This window comes from Nesoenas mayeri (genome assembly GCF_963082525.1).
Source record: "Nesoenas mayeri genome assembly, chromosome: 3".
NCBI lineage: Eukaryota > Metazoa > Chordata > Aves > Columbiformes > Columbidae > Nesoenas > Nesoenas mayeri.
In genome coordinates, this window is record NC_137544.1 from 19,410,118 (window position 1) to 19,431,585 (window position 21,468).

At 37.9% G+C, this 21,468-nt stretch overlaps 1 protein-coding gene across 5 annotated transcripts in view; it reads left to right on the plus strand.

Moving 5' to 3' along the window:
* Window positions 1-21,468, plus strand: part of EIPR1 (EARP complex and GARP complex interacting protein 1) — a 93,051-nt gene that overhangs the window by 61,782 nt on the left and 9,801 nt on the right. For 2 of the 5 annotated variants that reach the window (XM_080341313.1, XM_080341317.1), the window contains 4 exons: window positions 2,699-2,835; window positions 6,142-6,309; window positions 7,570-7,737; window positions 18,518-20,899. In XM_080341313.1, coding sequence (XP_080197439.1) covers window positions 2,699-2,835; window positions 6,142-6,309; window positions 7,570-7,737; window positions 18,518-18,692 — 648 coding nt within the window. In that variant the 3' untranslated portion in view covers window positions 18,693-20,899. Of the gene's footprint in view, window positions 1-2,698; window positions 2,836-6,141; window positions 6,310-7,569; window positions 7,738-10,203; window positions 10,390-18,517; window positions 20,900-21,468 lie in introns of those variants that run through there. The other 3 variants (XM_080341314.1, XM_080341315.1, XM_080341316.1) reach the window with 3 other exon arrangements.

Below are 21,468 nucleotides of genomic sequence, written 5' to 3' on the forward strand. Positions count from 1 at the left end.
ACTATATATACACTGAGAAATGTAGCATTTATTTAACTTGTTACTCTTTTCATTAACCAGGAAGATGTATGTATTTCTAAATACATCTGGAACATTCTCTATCTTAGGACATATTTTCTAATGGTTTGTGTCAAAATCTGAGAAAAAAAAAAAACCAACACAACTTCCACTTTTATTAATTTTTGGTCGTTCTACCTTAGAGTTAGTTCATACATTAATAAAAATGCAACCAAGCTGCACATATAAAAACTTATTTTATAAGTGAAGATAGTATAGTGAGGGAACAGAACTTCATGTTTCCGAACACCATTTCATTCAAAAGTCTATAGAACTGTAGAACTGGTCCTCTCACATAATTTTTTCAGAATATGTTGTGAGAGAAGAAAAGTACAGCCCCATCAGTGGAAAAGTTGATAAATTCTGCCATTTGTCTGCTTAATGCTGCTGAGTTCTAAGAGTGGTTACACTGGTCCATGTCTGAGTCCATCCAGCCCTGGTTTTCTGCTTGAAACAGTGGCCGTGGCAGACCCCAAGGAAAAGTTCAGTGGAGCAAATGCGTTGGATGTGCCCTGAACACTCCAACAGTCTTCTGTGCTTTTCAGTCCAAGGATTTTTTTTTGAGCTTCATTGGATTTGTCTACTTAGTAATCCTCCATAGATCTTTCTTCCAAGTACTTTCCTGTTCTGTTCTTGAACATAAGTAAAGCTTGGTGCATTCAAGTGTCTTTTGTCAAGGAGTGCACTAGGTGGAGAACCACCTTCTTGTTTACTACTGAATCTGACTTCTATGGCCGTCATTTGATGGCCTATAGCTCTTGTTTTAGAAGAGAGCATGAATTGTCTCCATGCTGCTTGTGACTTTTCAAGATAATTTCTGTACCCTTCTAGAGGTTAATACATGCTGAGGTTTCTTTTAAAGGATACTGCCTACCCTTTCTACTTTCCAAGTCAGTCCTATGGGATCAAAATTTGAAGCAGAGGCATTTGAAGTTCCTAACTGATGCTGTGTTTAAAAATAAGTTAGAGTAATTGATGTTTTCATTTGAATACATAGAAATCACACCTTCAAAGCTAGGATAGACTTTTTAATATTTCAGATATGTTACTTATGTACAACCCCACCCTTCATTGAGGATAATAACATATCTGGTCATACTACACCGCTTAGTTTTTTTCAGAACCTTTTATTTTTATTTCAAATCATTCCTCTGGTGCAATTCGAGTACCTTTTTATTATTGTTCTTGTGTACCCAGCTTTAGGCACTGATCCGCTTAAGCACTCATGAACAGTGTTAAATCCTTCCTTGTTCTGATAAACATTTTACACAGTTCAAAATTTCATTTTGTCAGACTCTTTTAAAGTCTGTGTGATGCTCGTGCAACGGCAGAGCAATAGCTAGTTCTGTTGTCTAAAAGCAAACATCGGCTCTTACTTCCTTTTTTGTTTTTCTTACAATAAGTCACATTTTTTTGTTAATAAAATATTGCAATGAGTTTTTTTCCTTCAGTATCCACTGAGGCCCTCAGAGCTGTGTGTCTTCATCTTCTGGGCCACACAAATCCAAATCCTTATGTGAGATTAGTGTCTAAACCAGACTTTTTTTGTATTTTCTTTTCCTCATGTAGTCAACTCTTCTGCCTTTAAAGAAGTGGAAGGAAAACTTCAAGATTAAAAAAAACTTGCGTACCTGTCCGTGTATTTAGGTATCAGTTAAAGCTAGAATGGTTTTTTGAACCTGCATTTGTGATTCTGAACTACCAGCTTTGTTTTCTTTAAGCTCATTTGTTGGATTTCCAGAGGGGAGACTTGTGGACTTCCTTGTGTTATATCCAGATTCCTTCTTCTATATGAACATTTCCTTCCCTTACCTCTTAGCTGTCCTTTAAATCCATGCAGTTTCTTTCTGGCTCATAGAAGCCATATAAAAGAACACTAGGAAAACAACCAAACCAAAACCTCTTATTCAGTAACTTCTGGGATTTCATTTTAGTAACAGAATTCTACCATGACTTGATTGGGAACTTGGCTGTATACATAGTTGGACGTTCATGCAAGAACACATGTCATTTAATTCCTGCAAATACTTAAGGATTGCTTAGGAAGGCAAGGATGACTTGGCCAATCTTACATGTATGGGATTTTTTTTCATATGTTATTAAGAAATAGCACAGGATGTGTGTGTTGGCCTCACTTGCAAACTTTTGGCTGAAAATTTGAAAATATTGATCTTATTATAATAGGTTAAATGATAAAGGTTGAAATAAAGACTTTAAAACAAAACCAGGTTGTTCAGCCTTGAGAAGAGAAGGATCCGGGGAGACCTTATTGTGGCCATTCAATATTTAAAAGAGGACAGAAGGATGGGAACAGACTTTTGAGCAGGGCCTGTTGTGATAGGACAAAGGGTAATGGTTTTGAACTGAAAGAGGGGAGATTCAGGCTAGGTATGAGGAAGAAATTTTTTACAATGAGTGTGGTAAAATACTGGTACAGGTTGCCCAGAGAGGTGGCAAATGCCCCGTCCCTGGAGACATTCAAGGCCAGGCTGGATGGAGCTCTGAGCAACCTGATCTAATTGAAGATGATCCTGCTCACTGCAAGGGGGTTGGGCTAGATGACCTTTAAAGGTCACCCAGACTATTCTATTATTTCAGTTTTACATTTAGAATCGTTGCCAGCTTTGTTTCATTGTTTTAGCTCTCTAGTTCTGCAGCCTTGGAAGGGAAAGGACAATTAAAATTTACTTCTGGAAGATGGAGTCCACACCACAATTGTACACAGATTGCAACAGCCAATGATACAACTATTCGAGGATGGGATACACGAACCATGAGGTAATGAGAAATTGCGATCTTTTCTCTAAAAAAGACAATCTCCTTTTTTTTGTCATTGCTTCTAACGTTTCTTTTTTTTTTTTTTTTTGCAAACTTGGTAAAGCTATCATTTATAAAAGGAGTGGCTGGACTTTCACAGCCAACATATTTACAGTTTAGTAAAGAGGTTTCTCTGTTTTTTTTCCCTTTAGCTTCAGTTCTAACTTGTGTGTTGAGTTTTACTGAAATATGTACTAGTGATATGTTCAATATATAGGCATTACTTGAATTAAGCTGTTCTGTAATTCAATGCAAAAATGACCTAACATCAATCCTGACTATGCTATGAACTGTTTTCATGGCATACTATTTAAAGGTAACTTTAATCTCTGAAGGTAATTCACAGTGTAAGTTCACTGTTCACTTTTCTAACAAATAGTATGCTATACTATACTATATTAAAGATTGTAGTGTGCTAGTTATATGAAACTACTGAATCTATCAAAATCATAACCAAATCAATTAAGGGTTTGAGTATACCTACTAAGGTGTTTTTCCTCCTGCTCAGTTGTGATTTTGATAAGCAAAGGAGTGATATTGTGCACATCTGTTGCCATGACTACTAAAGCCTGTGCAAGCTCTTTTAAGATATGCTTTATCCCCTTAGCACATCGTAATTTATCACTAAAGCGAGAAGACTGATGTCTGGTAATAACTTTTGTTGCCTTAAAGGGGGATGACTTTAAATTTAGTTCTGTGGTTCCTGCCAGCTCAGGGGTGTAGCAATAAATTCCCATGTTTGCTAGCTGTCTGTTTTTGCCAGAAAGGTTTATTTAATTCAATAAACAAAAGCTAAAACCACAAATACAATAATTAAGTCACTTCCTGTATGCTTGTCATCAGATCCTGTTCTTTGCCCTGTAGAAGGATATATAAAAATATAACTTCGTATATATATATGCATACACACTTTGTGAAGACTCTTTTAAATGAAGCGTACAAGAGAGGAAAGAAAGGTCGAAGGAGAAGGGTTTTTTAAGTTCCTTTTTTGATGTTTTCTAGTCGTCCTATTCTCAGCATATAGCATGCAGACCTTAAAATTAAAGCCGCTATTTCTAAGTAGAAAATGTTAAGTACAGTCAAGTCTGCTTCATCCTCTGTGTCACTAGAAAAAGCATCTCCATCTTGCATTAAGTGAATACTCTGGGTAACTTTCATAAAAGATAGTCCAGATATTAACAAGATCCTCAATGAAAGGATGGCTTGGTTAACAAAAGCAAACCCCACAATTCTATTTACTTCAAGTGAAGCTCAGATTAGATAGTCCTTGAACCAATTTGTGTGTGATAGGCTGTGCTAAAGAGGTGTTTGCAATGTAGTTGAAAAATATGTGCAAGGATAAGTCTCATCTGCAATTCCACTGTAATATGTCTAGAATGATGTGAATATTTGATCATGAGGCTAGAGGTATGAGTTTAAAGTCGGTGCAGTGTAAACTGTGACAGTATAAGAAGCAAAAAAAAAAAGGAAGGGTAGGAGGAATCGAAACTACAGTACCAGCAAAGAATAAGAGAGGAAAGATACTAAAGAAGTAGCTAGAATACCTACTTCCTCAGAGTGTGATTTGATAGCTGTAAGATAAGAGTGAATGATTTTGCACATAGCAAACAAAGTGGGGAGGGGGGAGAGGTTGGTGGGAAGAGTCCTGGACTAGACTAGGAAGCAATATTAAACAGAGAAGGGCTTGAGAAACAGAGTAGACAGACACTAAGCTGAATGGATTCAGAGAGAGAATTTTATCAGGAAAACTCAGACTCAAAGACTAATTTCTAAAAAAATATAGAATATGAGAAAAGAAGATGAGAAGGTGGAAGAAATGTTCCTGTGATCTGGCATTAATCTTATGATATAAGTGGGAAATTCAGGGTAGGTATTATTGCTGTAGGGAGGATGGTAGATCGAAAGACAAGAATGTTCATGTTTGGGAAGGAGAAGTATGAAGTGGTCAGAATAATAGTGAAGCTGGGCTAAAGGCTTTCATGGTAAGCACTATTGAATGGACAGTGGTATTTCTTTTAAAGCCCTTACACATATTTTCATGAGCAATGCAAGAAGCACAAGAAGGAAGTGAAAGGTGCAAGGAAGGAGGAAATAAGTGGTTCATTGCTGCAAACATTTTCCTATAAAGATGCTTCAAGAAATTAAAAGGAATCGTTGAATTCAAATCCCAGAATACCTGATAGAAAGGCATACTTAAGTGATCTCCTTAATCTCTCAAACTTGGAGCGGGGTGGTGAAGCTGGATATCTGTGTGATATCCCTTATCTCAAGAGACTGCTGCAACTGTCAGGATAGGGCTTAGTATAGGCCTGGTAGACTTTGAATCTCTCCTTATGGAGAAACTTTGTTTTGTATGGGTAGCTGGGTATTAACATCATGAGACTCCTCTGGTATTCAGAGGAGAACATTCAGTGCAGGAAATACAATTTTGGTCACTCTCTTTTCTGAAGAGAAACATTTTTCATTTTAAAAAAAACCAAACAGTGTTGACAAGTTCTAGTGAAGGTTGTAGGAGACTGTCAAGTCTAAGCAGAACATTGGTAGATGATGGCTTGGAGAACACACATGGGAACAGGTACAACCTTTTCATAAAACAGGTAATGCAATAGCGGAAACAACCAAACACAATCCTGAGCTTAAGAGACAGGTTACAAACTGATGGAATGTGATGTTTTGAATAAGGATGCTAGGTTGTTATCAGTGCTACAAATGTTTTCTGAAGTGATCCAGGTGCATGAGTATGAGCATGTCTGAGTAGTTTTGGGCCACAGGTAAATTAATGACAAATGCCAGAGCTTAAGAAGGTAAGTCCAAAATAAAGCAATAATAAAAAGCTGGTTTTCATATCTGTTGACTCCCTTGCATTTCAGCTTTTCATATAGAGAGAACTAGATGTCATAAATACAGAATTGTCGTGCCTACTTAGGGGTGGAGAAACTTGTATCTGAAAATATTGCAGTTTAGTAGCAGACATTTCATAACAGTTGTTGGAGAGCTGTCCTGGAATCATCTGGAGTTACTGTTTCCTTTTAGCTCCAGATGATCCTAACGCAAACAAGGAAAGAGCAAAGCTTCAGCACAAGCTGATAAATCTATACAAGTCACTGTTGTTAACAGCTGGGATTTCCCTAAACTGTGCACTAGCAATGGAACTCTAGGTCTGCGGGTGCTAAGGAAATTATGCAAGTTTCCAGGGAAACAGATTCCTGTCAGCAGAGTGCAGTTAGCCTTTTATAGACCATTTAATTTTTTTAATGTGTTTTACAGACAGATATATTGCATAGAAAATGCACACGGACAGCTGGTACGAGACCTGGACTTTAATCCCAATAAACAGTACTACCTGGCTAGCTGTGGAGATGACTGCAAGGTGAAATTCTGGGACACAAGAAATGTCATGGAACCAGTGAAGACACTAGAGGAGCATTCCCACTGGTAGAACAAATTATCTGCATGCTGTTTTGTGGGTGGATGGCTTATGTAATTTATTCAGCTAATTATTTTACTGTTTAGGAACAATACAAACTAACTATGTTTGTGCTATTGTGAATAATCATTTTTCTGCACTGAGGAAAGGTTTCAACATGTGAATGTTCCTTCTGTAAATGCAAATTAAGAGTTCAGACAATGATAGTCTAATTGGCAAGAAAGTATTATTAACTTTGGGAGATAGGGTACACCTTTGAGAAACACAACACAGAACTGGAGTTGTGGGGGCCAGCTGGGACACAGGTGTGCCTGCCCAAATTGAGCCTGAGCTGCTGCACCTGCTGTGCAGAAAATCCCTTGAGCTGTTTTGGTTGCAGCAGCTGCCATCAATCCTTCTGGTGTCGAATGGTGGAAATGCTCAATAATTCAGCCACACTTTTTTCATGCTCTTTGCAGCCCTTAAGGCAGAATATGTGAGTGAGTAATTTTATTCTCCGAGATAATTTTTAAAGCCTGTATCTACCACTCTGGCCTGTGGCTGGAGCAAGGAGAGAATCTTGTCTGACGTTTGCAGACTTCAGTGGTTAAGGAAAGATGAGAAGTTCATATTTTATAAAATTTGGATTGGAGTAATACTTGCAAAATAAATTTGGACCCTGAAGCAACTTTGAGGGGAATGAAGATGTGAATTAACAGAAGCAGCATTTATACTTCTTTACAGAAGATTGAAAGAAAAAGAATAAAACAAGAACCATAAGATATTCGGTATTAACTTGATGCGTAAAATGTAACAATTGAAGAGAAATATAATCCTACTTTTGTTTTAGGGTCTATTTTAAACTTTACTGTAAGAATGTTGTGAGATTTTTATGTTTAACAGGTTAAATTCTAATCTGTATTTTGCTTTGGGGAAATTTTTATGTTTGGAACTTAACTATTTATCTGACTTGCCAAACACTGAGTTGGCATGTACCCTCATGGAGTGATACCACTGAATGGTCTGTTTTGTTCTTTGAATTTTTTTTTCCGAAAATTATTTATTGAACTTTAAAGACACCACTTAGAAAACAGATGATGTGAAAGTTTAAAAGCCAACTTAAGATGGCAAAAAACAGTCTCTGGAATGAGGCATGTCACTTCTGTGTGTTTTTATAACATTTAAGTCAAATATCTATTTTTAGTGCGGTTTTTTAAACCAAAATCATTTAATGCAGATGCACTGCCTGCCAAGAATAAACTCTTGTTCTTTCTGATTTCATTTTTTAGGGTCTGGAATGTCAGATACAATCATTCTCATGATCAGCTGATCCTTACAGGAAGCAGTGATAGCAGAGTTATCCTGTCCAATATGGTATCAATTTCTTCCGAACCATTTGGTCATATGGTAGATGATGATGAACTAAGTGACCAAGAGGACCAGCATCAAGAAGAGAAGTATGAAGCTTTCTGAGTTTTATGCAGATGCTTATAGTTGTATCTTTTTATTGTAGTGGTTAACATGCTATTCTTTTTGCTGACTAGGATTTTTGTATACAGGCCTTCCAGGTAAGGAGTTCTAATTCCTGCTTTGTTTGTCTTTACTTGGAGTCTTGGGTGGAAGACACTCTTTTAATTTGATTGGCACTGTAACTGTATGTTCACTGGTAGGAAGGTGATGGTGATGCTGAAGACCAGTCCTAAAGTCCACTGCATCAGTAAAAAGATTCACTTTAAGGGAGATCGGGATCAAGTCAAGCATGTGCAATAATCTGGGTTAAGTGACAGTTGAAAATCTGCCTTTTGCATTTTCTGTGTATGTATTCTAACCTTTGCAAAACATTACCCTTCTAATGGTGAGCTTCTGTACAGGCAAGAAGGGAAGTATAAATACATTCATTTTCATCAATTTAGCTCTTAGTATTGCTGGCTGCTCTAGAAATCAGTAACTCATTAGACCTACTTCAGGTAAAACAGAAGTTTGTTTTTGAAACTCTTGGTAGAGAATAACGGATGTTATTGCAGGTTAACACCATCCGCTCGGGTGTGTAACAGATCATGTATTTTGCATGTGAATTTTTGAGGGATGGGGTTTTTACTAAAGAGTTAACTGAGATGGTGAAATAATCATTTTTCATCTTCAATTTTTGTCTGTTTCCAGCTTTTTCATTGTACAATATGTGATGCTTGTTTTCCTCTCTGTACTTTATTAATATAAATGCATATAGGGAGTTCTGTAGACCTACTGTGGGCTGAGGCTTTCTAATTTGGGGCTACCTTACGAGGTGGTCTTCAGCAAATTCTTCCTTTACAAAGTGAAGACAATGGTATGACAATGGCAACTCATGTAAAATATTTTGAGGCAAACAGGCTTTAGTCTGCATTTTTCTGTTCTTTGCAACTGTGACTATCCATGTTCTACATGTCTGTATTGAGCAGTTGTTTTGTTACTTCTGTTAATTTATTGTAATAGTCAAAACTGTCTGCAATTAATTAAACAGGCTACCTCCTGAATTATCTTTTTAAATGACGAATGGTCAGAGGGGATGAAGAACGAGGAAATTGCAAAGAAAGATCCCCCAGTTACTCAGCTGTTTATTTAGAATTTAAACTGAAACATCTAGTCAAGTTCTTTACTTCTCTAGTTGCATTTTTAAGGTTGCTCATGCACCTTTATTTTACTAATAAAGAAGTAGGATTGCTCCAAATAGTTTTGATATTTTGGTTTTACATAAAGAACTTGGAAAGCATTTTTTTTTAGTTTAAATAGGGAAACTGTCCCGTATATAGAAATGGTTAATTTCAAATGTACAAAATGTCTCTAAAAGCAATAGATGATCTAAGTGCCTGGAAAATCAAGGTGCATCAAATTAAGTACCTTGAAAGCTGCTCACATCAACAGTACATACTTATTTTTCAGAATGTAACTAAACTACAGCATTTTAAATATGATGTACGATTTGGTTCCTTACCTTGGGCTGGGGATTGCAATACTGCTCTGGGTGGAAGAAAAAATTAGCATTAATGGAAGTGAGAAAGAAGCTACAGGGTTTTATATATGGTGAGACTGTATTAATATAAATATCATCATAAGTAAATAGTGTTCTGACAGATGTTGTGTAGTAGGTTATCTGGAGTTCTGAATGTATTAGGCTGGGTAGGGTTGCCTCATTAAAACACAAGTCATCTTTTCTAGAGTAGGATTTTTTTTGAAATCATAATATGCAAAGCAATACAACACGTATAATGTACCTTTGGCTATGGGATGCACGTAAACCACATCATGAATGACTTGTATTGTAATGATGTGGAGGCTTTGCATGTTCCCAGATGATTTAAGAGTATCAATACTGCATTTACTTTTAAAATATATGCTTTTCAGCTGCTAATCTGTTCCCTATAAAACAAGGGGAAGCATGTTAGCTTTTGTATATTAACATTTGCTTGTTACTGTGAGAGTCTTGTTTTGTGGTGTGTTTTGTTGTTTGTTTGTGGGGTTTTTTAATTTTTTGGTTTTGTTGTTGTTCAGGTTTTGGTGGTTTTTTTAGTTTGTTTTTTTTAGTCGGCCCCCTTGTTGAGTAGAGCTGGAAGGATGTTTTCAAGGTGCTCACCACCAGGTCAGCACCAGATGAATGTCTCTTTTGGTTCTGGGCACACTAATGTAGCAGCTCTTGGGAGTGCTTCTTGCTAGTCAACCACTACAGCCAAGTGTTTAGGCTTTAAGTACCCGTTTCCCTCCTGGAGACCTCTTTGAAGAGTCAGTTGCGCCATTCCATGGGTCCTGTCTCTTCTGTAAAATACAGGGATTTGTTGTGTGATTTGATGAGGCGTGGGGGCTGTGTGTTTGTTGTTTTTGCTTGGATATGTTCTAGGCTTTCAAGAAAGTGTTATGTTCTCACGGGGTTTATTTTTATTCTGTTTTAGAGGACATCTGTTTTGCTGTTGAATAGCATACAAATCTCGGAAGTGTCTTTTGGGGAGGTGTATCTCGAAATACACCAGGAGGAGCAGGTGTCTGTACAACTAGTATCTCCAGTCAGTTACCTTCAGACTGAGTCACCAAATCCTTTTCCAAAGAAGGCTGAAATATCAAGTGCAAAGAAGGGAAAAGACTATTTCCTCTTGGGCTACCTATGTTCTGAATAAAATAACTTGTAAAAATGCTCCTGGGATTAAGTATTAAAAATGAAGAGTATGTACTAGTTGTATCTTCAAAGTTGTTTGTTTTCTTTCCCTACTTAGCAAAAATGCCTATATTTTCAAAATGTTGACTTCCAGTTCTACTCTACACAGCTAAGACTTCTGAGGTCTTTAAGACTCATGTTAGTCAAGTAATGTCAGTGTAACTGCCTCGTTGTTTGACTGTACATGAGTCTACTCAATCACTTAGTCTTGCTGAACTTTCTGTAGTAAATGCCTAGTTTTTAAGGTACACAACTGAAAAATAATTACTTGGAGATTTTTTTTTTTAAGAAAATTATACAGATTCACTGAGTAATGAATAGACAACAAGCCAAAAGTTGCTGTTTCTTGTTCTTACTAAGGAATTATTCGTTGAGGTTTCTGCTTTGTGTGTTTGTCCATGTGTATGTTGACATCTTGGGGAATATATATGCTCATATCTTGGGGACCAGAACACTCTTGCATAGCAATATAACTAGGGCTATCGCGTATTATCTCTTGTCTAGGTCGAGTGACCTTCAGTTCTTCTTAACCGCTGATTCAGATCAGAGCAGCCAGTTGTTGTCTGTCCCCTACTTTTTAACTGCTGTTGTCGTTTCTCCCATCAATCACACAAACGTACAAGCAGCCTTCCTGTATCACACAAAGGTATTCCTGGCCTGTATCATGTCTCTGACAGTGGCCAAGAGGAATGATTATGCAAACAGGAGAAGGAGATAATGCTTCCCCGGGGTGCACTTCTAGCCTCTGATGGTTTCCACCTCAGGGACCTTTGCTGCCTTCTGAATCATCTTTGGAGAGTTCTGGTTCTTCCCTTTAGGACTTTCTTTTGCCAACCACCATTTTCTCGAGTTTCTCTTCTCACTGTGTTATTGTTTGTTCCAGCATTGTGCACGTGCTGCCTTGGTGAAATGTGTCTACGGGAAATACACCAACTGTGTTTTCTTGCACTGAATAAGGCAAGGCTTAACGGCTCTCTATTTGGGAAGCCCAAAGCCTCTGTCGAAAGTAGATAGTCTTAAAAAGATGATCAAGCTGCCCACAAAAAGGAAGTATAGACATATGAGTAGAGGAGAGCTGTGGTATGTTCTAGTCAAGTACCTAGTCTGAACAATTTAATGCACAGTAAAAATATAGCAAACAATTAGTTGAGAAATGGGGAATGAAACTCCTTTTTTTTCCTAGCATAATTTCTAGCATCTTGATCCGGATGTAGAAAAAAAGTGTACAAAACAAGTGAAAATAGAACAGTTGAGGTGAGTATTTAGGGTGTGTTTAGTTTTCATCCCCAAAGCAAAGCTGGTTTGCCTGGGTAAGAACACAGGGAGTACTTTTTGATGTCGCACTTTGAACAGAACGTTTTAAGCATGGGTTCGTCCCACATCTGTGGATGCAAGTGATTAAGGCAGGCTTCTCCGTGGCCTCTCTTTCTTTAATGGTTTTGCACTCTGATGTTGCAAGGACTTCCTCCCTGCAACACTGAACTTGCCTGAATTCCAAAGCTCCCAAAGGTGTCTGTCAGCTCCAATTTGGTCATCTGCAGAGTACTGAGAACTGTCTTCCTCCGAAGGGAGGTTATGACTGTCTTATATATTTTCTTCATATTTCAGTCATCCAAAATCCTTATGTTAGTGAGTGAGCATATATTTGGTTGCTCTAACATTTTAATTGTACATTGCTATTTCTAGCAAAAACTACCGGGTTTTTGCAGTTTAATGTGACCATCTTTATTCGCCACTCAGGATTCCTTTTCTTTAGTTACTGCACCGTGTTTGCCTTATCAATTTGAATTTTAAAATGTTTGCCTCTGTTTGATATACTGATGATACACAGCATGAGAAGATCATCTACTAAGTTAGGAGCACCAACAGCAAGGTACATGCTGCATGTACAATGTTTCCATTCTTCAAGACATCCACTGCCAGAACTTAGGGACAAGGCTAGTGGAGGACTTGCTTTTTAAGAGAAAAAGCCTTTTCTGTATCCATACAAATGAGAAGGCTTACATGGTCAATAGGATTTTGAGCTTAAAAATCAGTTTGGAAAAGCAAGCCATCCTTAAACTTTAATTTTGCAGAATGAGCTACCTGTTCTCTTTGGGGTTTACAGGCTTAAGATGTCTCCTGTGTTTTTGCTGTCAGGAGAGATTACTAAGGTCAATATGCTGCCTTCTCCCTTTTGCTACATTTTTTGACAATAATTTCTAAGATTTACCTTATCTTTGTTATCTTTGAAGACTGTACCAGAAATGCACATTAGGAAATACTTTTTTTTTTTCGTTTTTTTCCAGAAGTCTTATGTTACAATAATTGTCACCATACATGTTAGCTGCACTGTCCTTTGGCATAAACAGAACAAGATCTAAGACAGGCATTTCCAACCATTTCGCATTGAAAATGAGAGTTGTAATGGATTTGATCCTTCCAGGACAGAGTATCTCATTGAGACAGTGAAGTGTAGAAGCATCTGCAGCAATTGGAATGGACCAAAGAGAAAATGGTGGCTGGCCTCTCTGTAGAAAATATTTCCTTCAAAAGTCCATTTAAAGGAGATGGTGGTTTCTACTTTTTGTGTTAGAAATGTGATTCGAACCCTTTGGAACAGTAAATAACGTGGTTTCATGGTAATGCATACGAACTGTGTGGTCTAATTTAACACCTTTGAATACATATCCGTGACTTCATGAGAGTGAATTGCAGGTGTTGGTATTTTGAAAAGTATTTGCCAAACATTAATGATAAAGTAAACTTCCAGAGTATTTTTCACACAGCTGCCTGTAGTGCTAATTTGGGTGATATTTTGCTTCTGGTATTTATGTCTCAGAGAAGTCTAGAAATTACAGGATTATACTATGGAATCAACCAGGAATCTCAATTAATTAAAACATTTTAGTTTCTGTTTTGGGGAACAGCATTATTCAGCGGTTGGCTGGGTGTGTAAGAAACTGGACCAAATCTAGTGCAGCAGCACTTTCCAATTCCTGGACTATTCTGCTTTTTCAAAGGGTCATTTATCTGTACAATTTATTTAGCCTTAATCAGCAGATATACCCTCCTTAATTTATTTTGCATATTAGGACTACTATGGAACTTGTTACGTGGAAATACGCATTTCCTGGTTTTAAAGATGACATTTTCCTGTAGAAGCTGTTTTTTCAGTAAAAAAAAAAAAAAAAAAAAAAAAAAATATATATATATATATATATATATATATAATGCTTAAAATAGATGAATGCCCAATTATTATAAATAAAAATTGTGCTCCCCTACAAATATCCTTGAATTCTGCCTTGTGCAACAGGGTGAAAAAGTAAGTAGTGAGTTGCCGAAGCTTATCAGAAACAAAACCTTACAGTTCCTGAATTTTCTCCTGTAGTTACAGGGAAAGGGCATCCACAGGGCTTGTTCTGGAATCCAGTGGCACACATTTCAGGACTCATTTGGGTTGCTGCAGTACATGTTGCTGCTTTATTAAGTTGCATCTACTTCGTAGTCATTTTTAGATTAAAGAGTATTTAATTTTGGCTGTGATGAGGAATTAATGATTTTTGGTGACTCCGGAAAACTTACTTTATTGCACACTGTGGCGACAAAACAGAATTGCAAGCACTGCAAACTTAAGTGGCTGTTAGCATGAGAAGTAATTGGAAATAACAGCTCACTACATTAAAAAAAAAATTTCGAGGCTTAACAGGCTTCTCTCTCAAGTCTGTAACACAATTAACCTCCAAGTTATCTAGTAAAATGAAAACTCTTCACCTTTCATAGGAGAAGCTGGTAGGGGTCATGCTATGTAAATAAGATTACAAGGAGAAAGCAGTCCCATGTCAGCTATGTAAGGCACAGGTCTTAAACTTCTGCAGGGTGTAAGTAGAGATTACACATTTTTTACTATGAGTTCTCAATGATGGAAGAGTTTGATGCCTTGTTAGTTGATGCAATGCAAGAATTTTTATAAGGAGAGAAAAAGGTGTTTTAGTCTGGACAGAAAGTGTCTTTGAAATAGTACAGGAAAACAAGGAAGGAACTTTTTAAGGGACAGGGAAACTTAGGACGAGGAAGAAAATAGCTTGCCAGGCATAACAAGTGGTTGCCAAGTGTGCTTATCAAAGATAGTCTAGTTGGACTGCTCCGGCAGGGGATCAATAGGCCAGGCACCTACCCCTGTGGTACACTAAACTAGCTGTAGCATCACAACTACATTTTTACACCCATAACCTGCAATTTTTATGTAAAAACAGAAATCTCTGTGTTTTGGCAACAACCGGAATTATACATGTTAAAGTAGGATAGAAGAAATTTCGCATACAGCTCTATACAGGTACTTTTGCTGTTTCTGAACTTCTCCAACTGGGAAAAAATTTCAGGTCCTGAACTGTTTCAAAACCTGCCAAAGATCTGACTTAATCCCAGTATCCAGTACACTGTGAACACTCTCCTGTGGCTGGTGTTACCCATCTATCCTAATAAGGCAAATAACAGTATCACAGTATGTTTGGGATTGGAAGGGACCTCAAAAGATCATCTAGTCCAATCCCCCTGCTGGAGCAGGAATGCCTAGGTGAGGGGAACATGTCCAGGTGGGTTTTGAATGTCTCCAGAGAAGGAGACTCCACAACCCCCCTGGGCAGCCTGTTCCAGTGTCTGTCACCCTCACTGAGAAGAAGTTTTTTCTCAAATTTAAGCGGAACCTCTTGTGTTCCAGCTTGATCCCATTACCCCTTGTCCTATCATTGTTTGTCACCGAGAAGAGCCTAGCTCCATCCTCGTGGCACTCATCCTTTATATATTTATAAACATTAATAAGGTCACCCCTCAGTCTCCTCCAAACTAAAGAGACCCAGCTCCCTCAGCCTTTCCTCATAAGGGAGGTGAGCATTGTCATCAGGAGGTGGTAACTGTGAAATGCAAAGTTTCTGACATAAGAACAACGCTCATGAAAGTATAGCAGTGTTCTTTTAATCGTTGCTGCATTATGAATAGAGTATTAGAAAAAGTACGCTTATCAGTGCTATGATGTGTTAGGCTCTGAAATTACATACTTTATGTTATGAAGAAATAAAATTTTAGAAACTGATAAAAACAGAAGGATAATTTAAATATCTTAAGACGTTTTTGTCTATTTAGGCAAATACAAGTTTTGTATGTGTTCTGCTAGCATATACTGTGACCAAAATAATATTTTTTGTAGACTCTGTTTACATATATATAGACACATATATTATTTTATTATATATATTTTAAAGTATTTGTTACCTTGCGTAAATAAAAGTCAGCGGCATAGTGATGAAGTCTGTAGCTTGCATTAACCAAATTATACTTAATATCTGGAGAGTCAGGAGAGTCTGAGCTGATTCTTTAATAAATAAAATGTGTACAAATGTATTGAGAGTCAATAATTTGTTGTGGGACTCGAACTGATTAATTCTAAGTATAATAGATTCATATAGATTCAAAAATAATATCCTCAGCCTATTCTTGGATTGCCAAAAAATCACACACATAGCCAAAATACAGACAAATCTGAGGTGTTTTCTTGGAAGTCACTTAGCATGAGCTAATGTGATCTGTCTCTAAGAGACTCCTGTTGTGAGGAAAAAAACTCACCACAAACAACCTTGTTCCTTCTGTGTGTGGTTTGGTTTTGGTTTTTAGTTATTTTGAATAGTCTTTCATGTACATGAAGTAAATTCTGCTCTTTATTCCACCAGTAGAATCCTTCTGGGCTCATTAGCCTTTAAATTATGTAATGGGTAATCTGTTTTCATTCATAGTGTTTGTAAAGGAAGATTATAGACAGTTCCTTTTGGATCTTCTCTACTGTTCCTGAGACGTGTCATTCTGAGATTATTTTTTTCCATCCAGTTTTCTTGTCTAGTATCTAGCTCTTTTACACCAAGTGATCACTTCCATTAGGATTTTCTCAGATTCTTAGTATCTGTCTCAAGGCTATGCTGTTCTTATGCACAAGTAGTCCATACATAATATTATCATAGATCTGTGCTATTTTAAACAAAAAAAGACCTGAAAATGGAGGAACCACATGGAACAGCATGATTTCTTTTTGTGGGAGGGCACAAAGTTCCTTTCATACCCAAAAATAAATTTGGTGTATAGGCAATAACAAAAGACAGTTAGGAATTGTAGTTATAAATTGAAATGCCAAACAGAAGTTCATCTGCAGGCTTCTTTCCTGAGCACTCATTCCCCTATGATTTCTGTAAATTAGATTAGATTAACAGTGTTATTTAAATGAAACACGGAAACAGCTCTGAGCATACAGAAAGTAGTATAATCTAGAAGCTTATTTGTCCTTGTTTATCCAGCCTTTGGTTAACTGAGGCTCCTGGTTAACTGAAAGTCGGTCGTGTCCCCTGACAGCCATGTGCACTGTGCATTACTCCCCTGCTCATCTGGAGAGACATCTGAAACCTTTGGAATAATGGAGTTGTGGGTAAGTGGGTGAGCACGGCGTGAAGCACATGGCTGTCTGGGGACACGACCAACTTTCACTTAACCAGGCATGTCAGTTAACGGGGAGTTAGAAAAACACATCGCAGGAGATGAAGTGTCTGCGTGCGTCTGTGTGTTCATTAGCTCTCTGCTGTTAGATGGTTTGTATCGAAGTACGTATTCAGGAGAATTGCAAAACAAGCTGCCTTTTTGCAGTTAACCAGGGACTGCCTGGTGTTTGTGCTGTGACCTTCTTTCGTTAGTTGACCTTAAAAGTAGCATAAGTAAATAATAAAAGTCCTTGAAACTAAATATCCGAAGCTATTCTGCAGTATCAGACTGCTTTTGGTTTGTTCATTCAGTTCAGTTTTAATTGCGATGTTAGGTTCACAGCTGGTGGGGCTGGCTAGGTGGAGCAGTGACACCGAGCAAGTGATTCAAATGTGACAGAATATCCGCTTTGTGAGCACAGGGAGCTGTGCTTTCAGAGAGCGGTAAAGGGCAAAGAATGGCCAATAACAGCACTTCATTTCTGTGGTAGCAGCATCTGTTTAAATGATTGAGTGGCGTTCACAGGGCTCTTCAGCTTTGCTTTCTATTAGGAGGATTGCAGCTGTAATACAAGGCTGTCTCTGGGAGGCAGGGGGATGCTTCTGAAAGGCTGACTGATTGCTGTCAGACAGAGGTGATCCTCTGTGGGCGACGGAGCTCTAAGGTCATCCTCTGAAAACTCACCTACCCCGTAGCTATGGAATAATGTGCTGTGGTGTTGCTGTGAGAGGAGGGACTGACACTGTGAGTGGAGGGAGCAAGGGCTGTTCTCCGCTAGCAGAGCACAATTGACGACTCTGGGCGGGGGGGGGGTTGGACTTCAGAGAATAGCCTGAATCTGTGTTTATGTATTTGCAATGCAAAAGAGAACTTGTCTCTTGTGATGTAGGTGACCAGGAGCTTGGGTGTTGCAGTGAGAGGTGAGGTATACAATAGTAGATGAGAATCTGGTGTTGGTATAACTCTAGAAATGAGAGGGGAAAAAAAAATAAATCAAAGCATTCAGGGTGATGCCTCTATTTCCTTTCCATTTTTCTGGAGAGAATGTGTTCAGGATGGCAGCACAGGAGTGACTGTGACATTAAGGACTGCAATTTCTTACCTACTTATGTGTCTCTAATAAGATATTTTAAGAATTCATGTAACAACAGAGGGGGAAAGGAAGGGATGGAGCATGGTGAGAGAAAAGCTGTTGATTAAAAATAGGTGTTTAAGTGCATTTAGGTCATACCCTGTGGTTTAACTTGCTTTAGAGAGAGAGAAATGCTTAGTGTAGGTTCTGAGAGACTTGGGAATGCACTGAAGTTGAAAATAAGAGGTACTTTGTCTCTGCAAATGGAGTCTTTAATATTGACTTTGCTGTGTTATCTAAAACATAGGTACACGCAGGTATCTGGTGTAAAGTATTTCCTTAGGGTCTGCTACTGCATTCTTATACTTTAAATGGTAGGTTGCATATCTAGATGTTAGTGGTGCTTTATATGCCTTTTAAATTGTGTTCACAGATCCTTACCAATTTATTTCTTTTTTTTTTTTAATTTATTTTATTTTAGGGTTAAAGAGCCCCTTCAGGACAGTGTAATAGCTACCTATGAAGAACATGAAGATAGCGTATATGCAGTTGAATGGTCCTCAGCAGACCCGTGGCTGTTTGCCTCTTTAAGTTACGATGGGAGACTTGTGATTAACAGGGTTCCCAGAGCTCTTAAATATCATATACTGTTATAATTTGTTTGGATTCTGGTGGAGTTCTTATCTTGATGTACATAAATGGTAGGTATTATCTAGGGGTTTTTTTCCATTTCTATTTTTAGTAAGTATAAATATTAAAAATTTGTTAAAAATACCTGTACTAATATAGACACTTTTAATTTGTCTTTTGTATTTGCCTTGGAAAACTGTGATGCATTTTCGGAATGCTACTCAGATTTTTTTTTTTTGCGGGGCTAATAACTTTGTGAATTATAAAGTTTCTGGAGATACTGAGTACTTCCCATGCTGCTGTTGCTTTATTACTTCAGCTTTTGCACGTATAGTGGATTACAGAGGTGTTATGCTGATATAAAACTGGGACAATGTAGGGTGCATGTAGCAGAAATGACCTACTTGTTTACAAGAATAATATTTTCCCTTTCTGATATAAGCAGCCTTCTGCTCTTAGCTAGGCCCACATTCTGCTAACTATTCTGGTCATTCTTCAGTGTTTAGAGATACAGTTGGGAATGGTCTTAAAGGCTTTCTTAATGCAGTCATATATTTTAAATGCTTTTTCTCCTGTTTTGCCTATCGTAAGAAGAAATGTTAATTGTGAAGGTGAAACCTTCAAAATATATTTTTCATTTAAGCCTCATGGTAGTATTAACAAAGTACCATTCTTTAATTTGCAAACTAAATGCAACTTTGAGCTACGTGTTATTGGAAACATATTAATATCTACTGAAATATCTTATTCTCATGTAATGTATTATCCCATGTTTATGGAACTTTGTTGTGCTCTAGTATATTTTGAGGGACTCTGGAGCTATGCCATTGTTAACCTGAAAAATCTCTTCAGTATTCGTAAGTAGTCTCCTTATCCTTTTGGCCCTGTGTCATTCCATGGTATGCTGGCATGATGCTGCAGGCTTTCAGCAAAGCACTAAACAGCCTAAGCTATATCCTGCTTTTTGCAGTACCTGACCTGGCACTGGTGACTCTCTTGTTACAAACGCTGAGAAAAGGCAGGTGCTGTTCGGCAGGAGACTGCGCAGAAAACTTGAAATGTAGATGGAAGGCATGGTGAAACATGTCTGTGCTTACTGACATCCCCCCGCGGAGCTTGTGTTAGGATGAAAATTCCACTGCCTTTTCATTGTGTACTCAGACCGACCTCCGCAGTAATTATTCCCTGTTGCCTTTTCATCACTATTATTTCCCATTAACTTCAGAACGTGGGTACGTACGACGGTGTTAGTTCTGGTGCCGTTGTGTAAGATCACTCTGAAGAAATGGCAAGAACATGGGATGGAAAGATCAATACCAGCCTCTTCCCATGATTCCTCCCGTTACTATGGCAACTGTTGGTATTAGTGTTGAGGGAGAGCCTGCTGCTCACCTCTGCTTGTCCTTACCCATCCTGGGTCGAAATATGTCCAAATGTGATTTGTTGCGTATACACTGCTGCTTCTGTGAGAACACGCTTTGAGAGCGTGACTATAGGCCAAAATGTCCAGAAACCATGGAAGTTTAATTCTGTTTCTGGTTTTCTTAAAGAGCTTGTTTGGAATGATTCACAGAGTGAAGTAATCTAATTAAATAATCTGTACTATTGTTTGTATTTGTGTTATGATGCTGCCTGCCTGCTCCAGAGTGAATACACTATTGGAAATTCTGATGGTCTGATTTTCTGCGTTAATATTTTAAACTTGTGCTAGTTGAAATTGTCTCAGTCTGTAATTAGGCATGAGTTATCCACCTGTATACTGTAAGAGAAATTACATTTCCAAATCAGTAGTGCTTCAGCTGTCTGAATATCAAAATCCTTGGTTGCTGCAGCTTTATATGTGGAGCTCTCACACTTCAGACACAAAACCTTATGGTGGGTTTTGTTGGTTTTGGTTGTGTGTCTGTGTGTTTCCATGTCCCCTCCCAAAAAAACCCTGCAGTATATCTTTGGTATGCAACAGAACTCTTTAAAACTTTCTTCACATTAGCAATAAGGGTTTAATGAAACTTTAACATATGTGGCTTGCAGTGTGAAGGTGACAGGGGATTACATGACAGTACGTGGGATTTGATTTTTTTTAACATGTAATAAATGTGGGACAGATTTCAGACTAATTTTGATGTGACTATTTTCTTTCTTTTAACAAATTGGGGAGGTCTGTAAACAAATATCAAGAAATATTTTATTTTGTTTAAGTTTAAAGTGTGTATAATATCAATAGGGAAGAAGAGAGGGGATGAACACTGGGCAGGAAGGGGAGTAGCAAGTCAAATTTGAATGAAATATGTTACAGTAGAATCAAGAGAGCAGGAAGGGTCGAGTTTTAATCATTTTCATCTGTCTGTAAAGCAGGATCTGAGCTCTATGCACAGCCTTGGCAGCAATATAGAAATGACCTTCAGAAAGGGAAGACTTCTGACAAGGTTTCATCCCAGGCTGTTAGAGAAAGCAAGCTGCTGTAGGGTAAGAGGGAGGGTTCAAACATAACTGGTTAAAAGATAGGAAGCAGGAATAAATCATCACATTTCTCAGCAAAAAGAAATTACCAATGAAGTCTTGCAAGGATCTGTGCCTAGGCCTGTGCTTTACAGTATACTTGTGACCCTTTTAGAAAAAGGGCTGCATAGAAATATGGCAACGTTTGCAGGTGCTGTTCAGAGCAGTAGAGATGACTGAAGAATTATGGAAAGGCCTTGTTTTACAGAGTGCCTGGATGATAAAATAGTAGATGAAATTCAGTACAGGAAACATGAAATAACAGATATGGGAGAAAACATTCATCTTGCATGGCTACTGGGG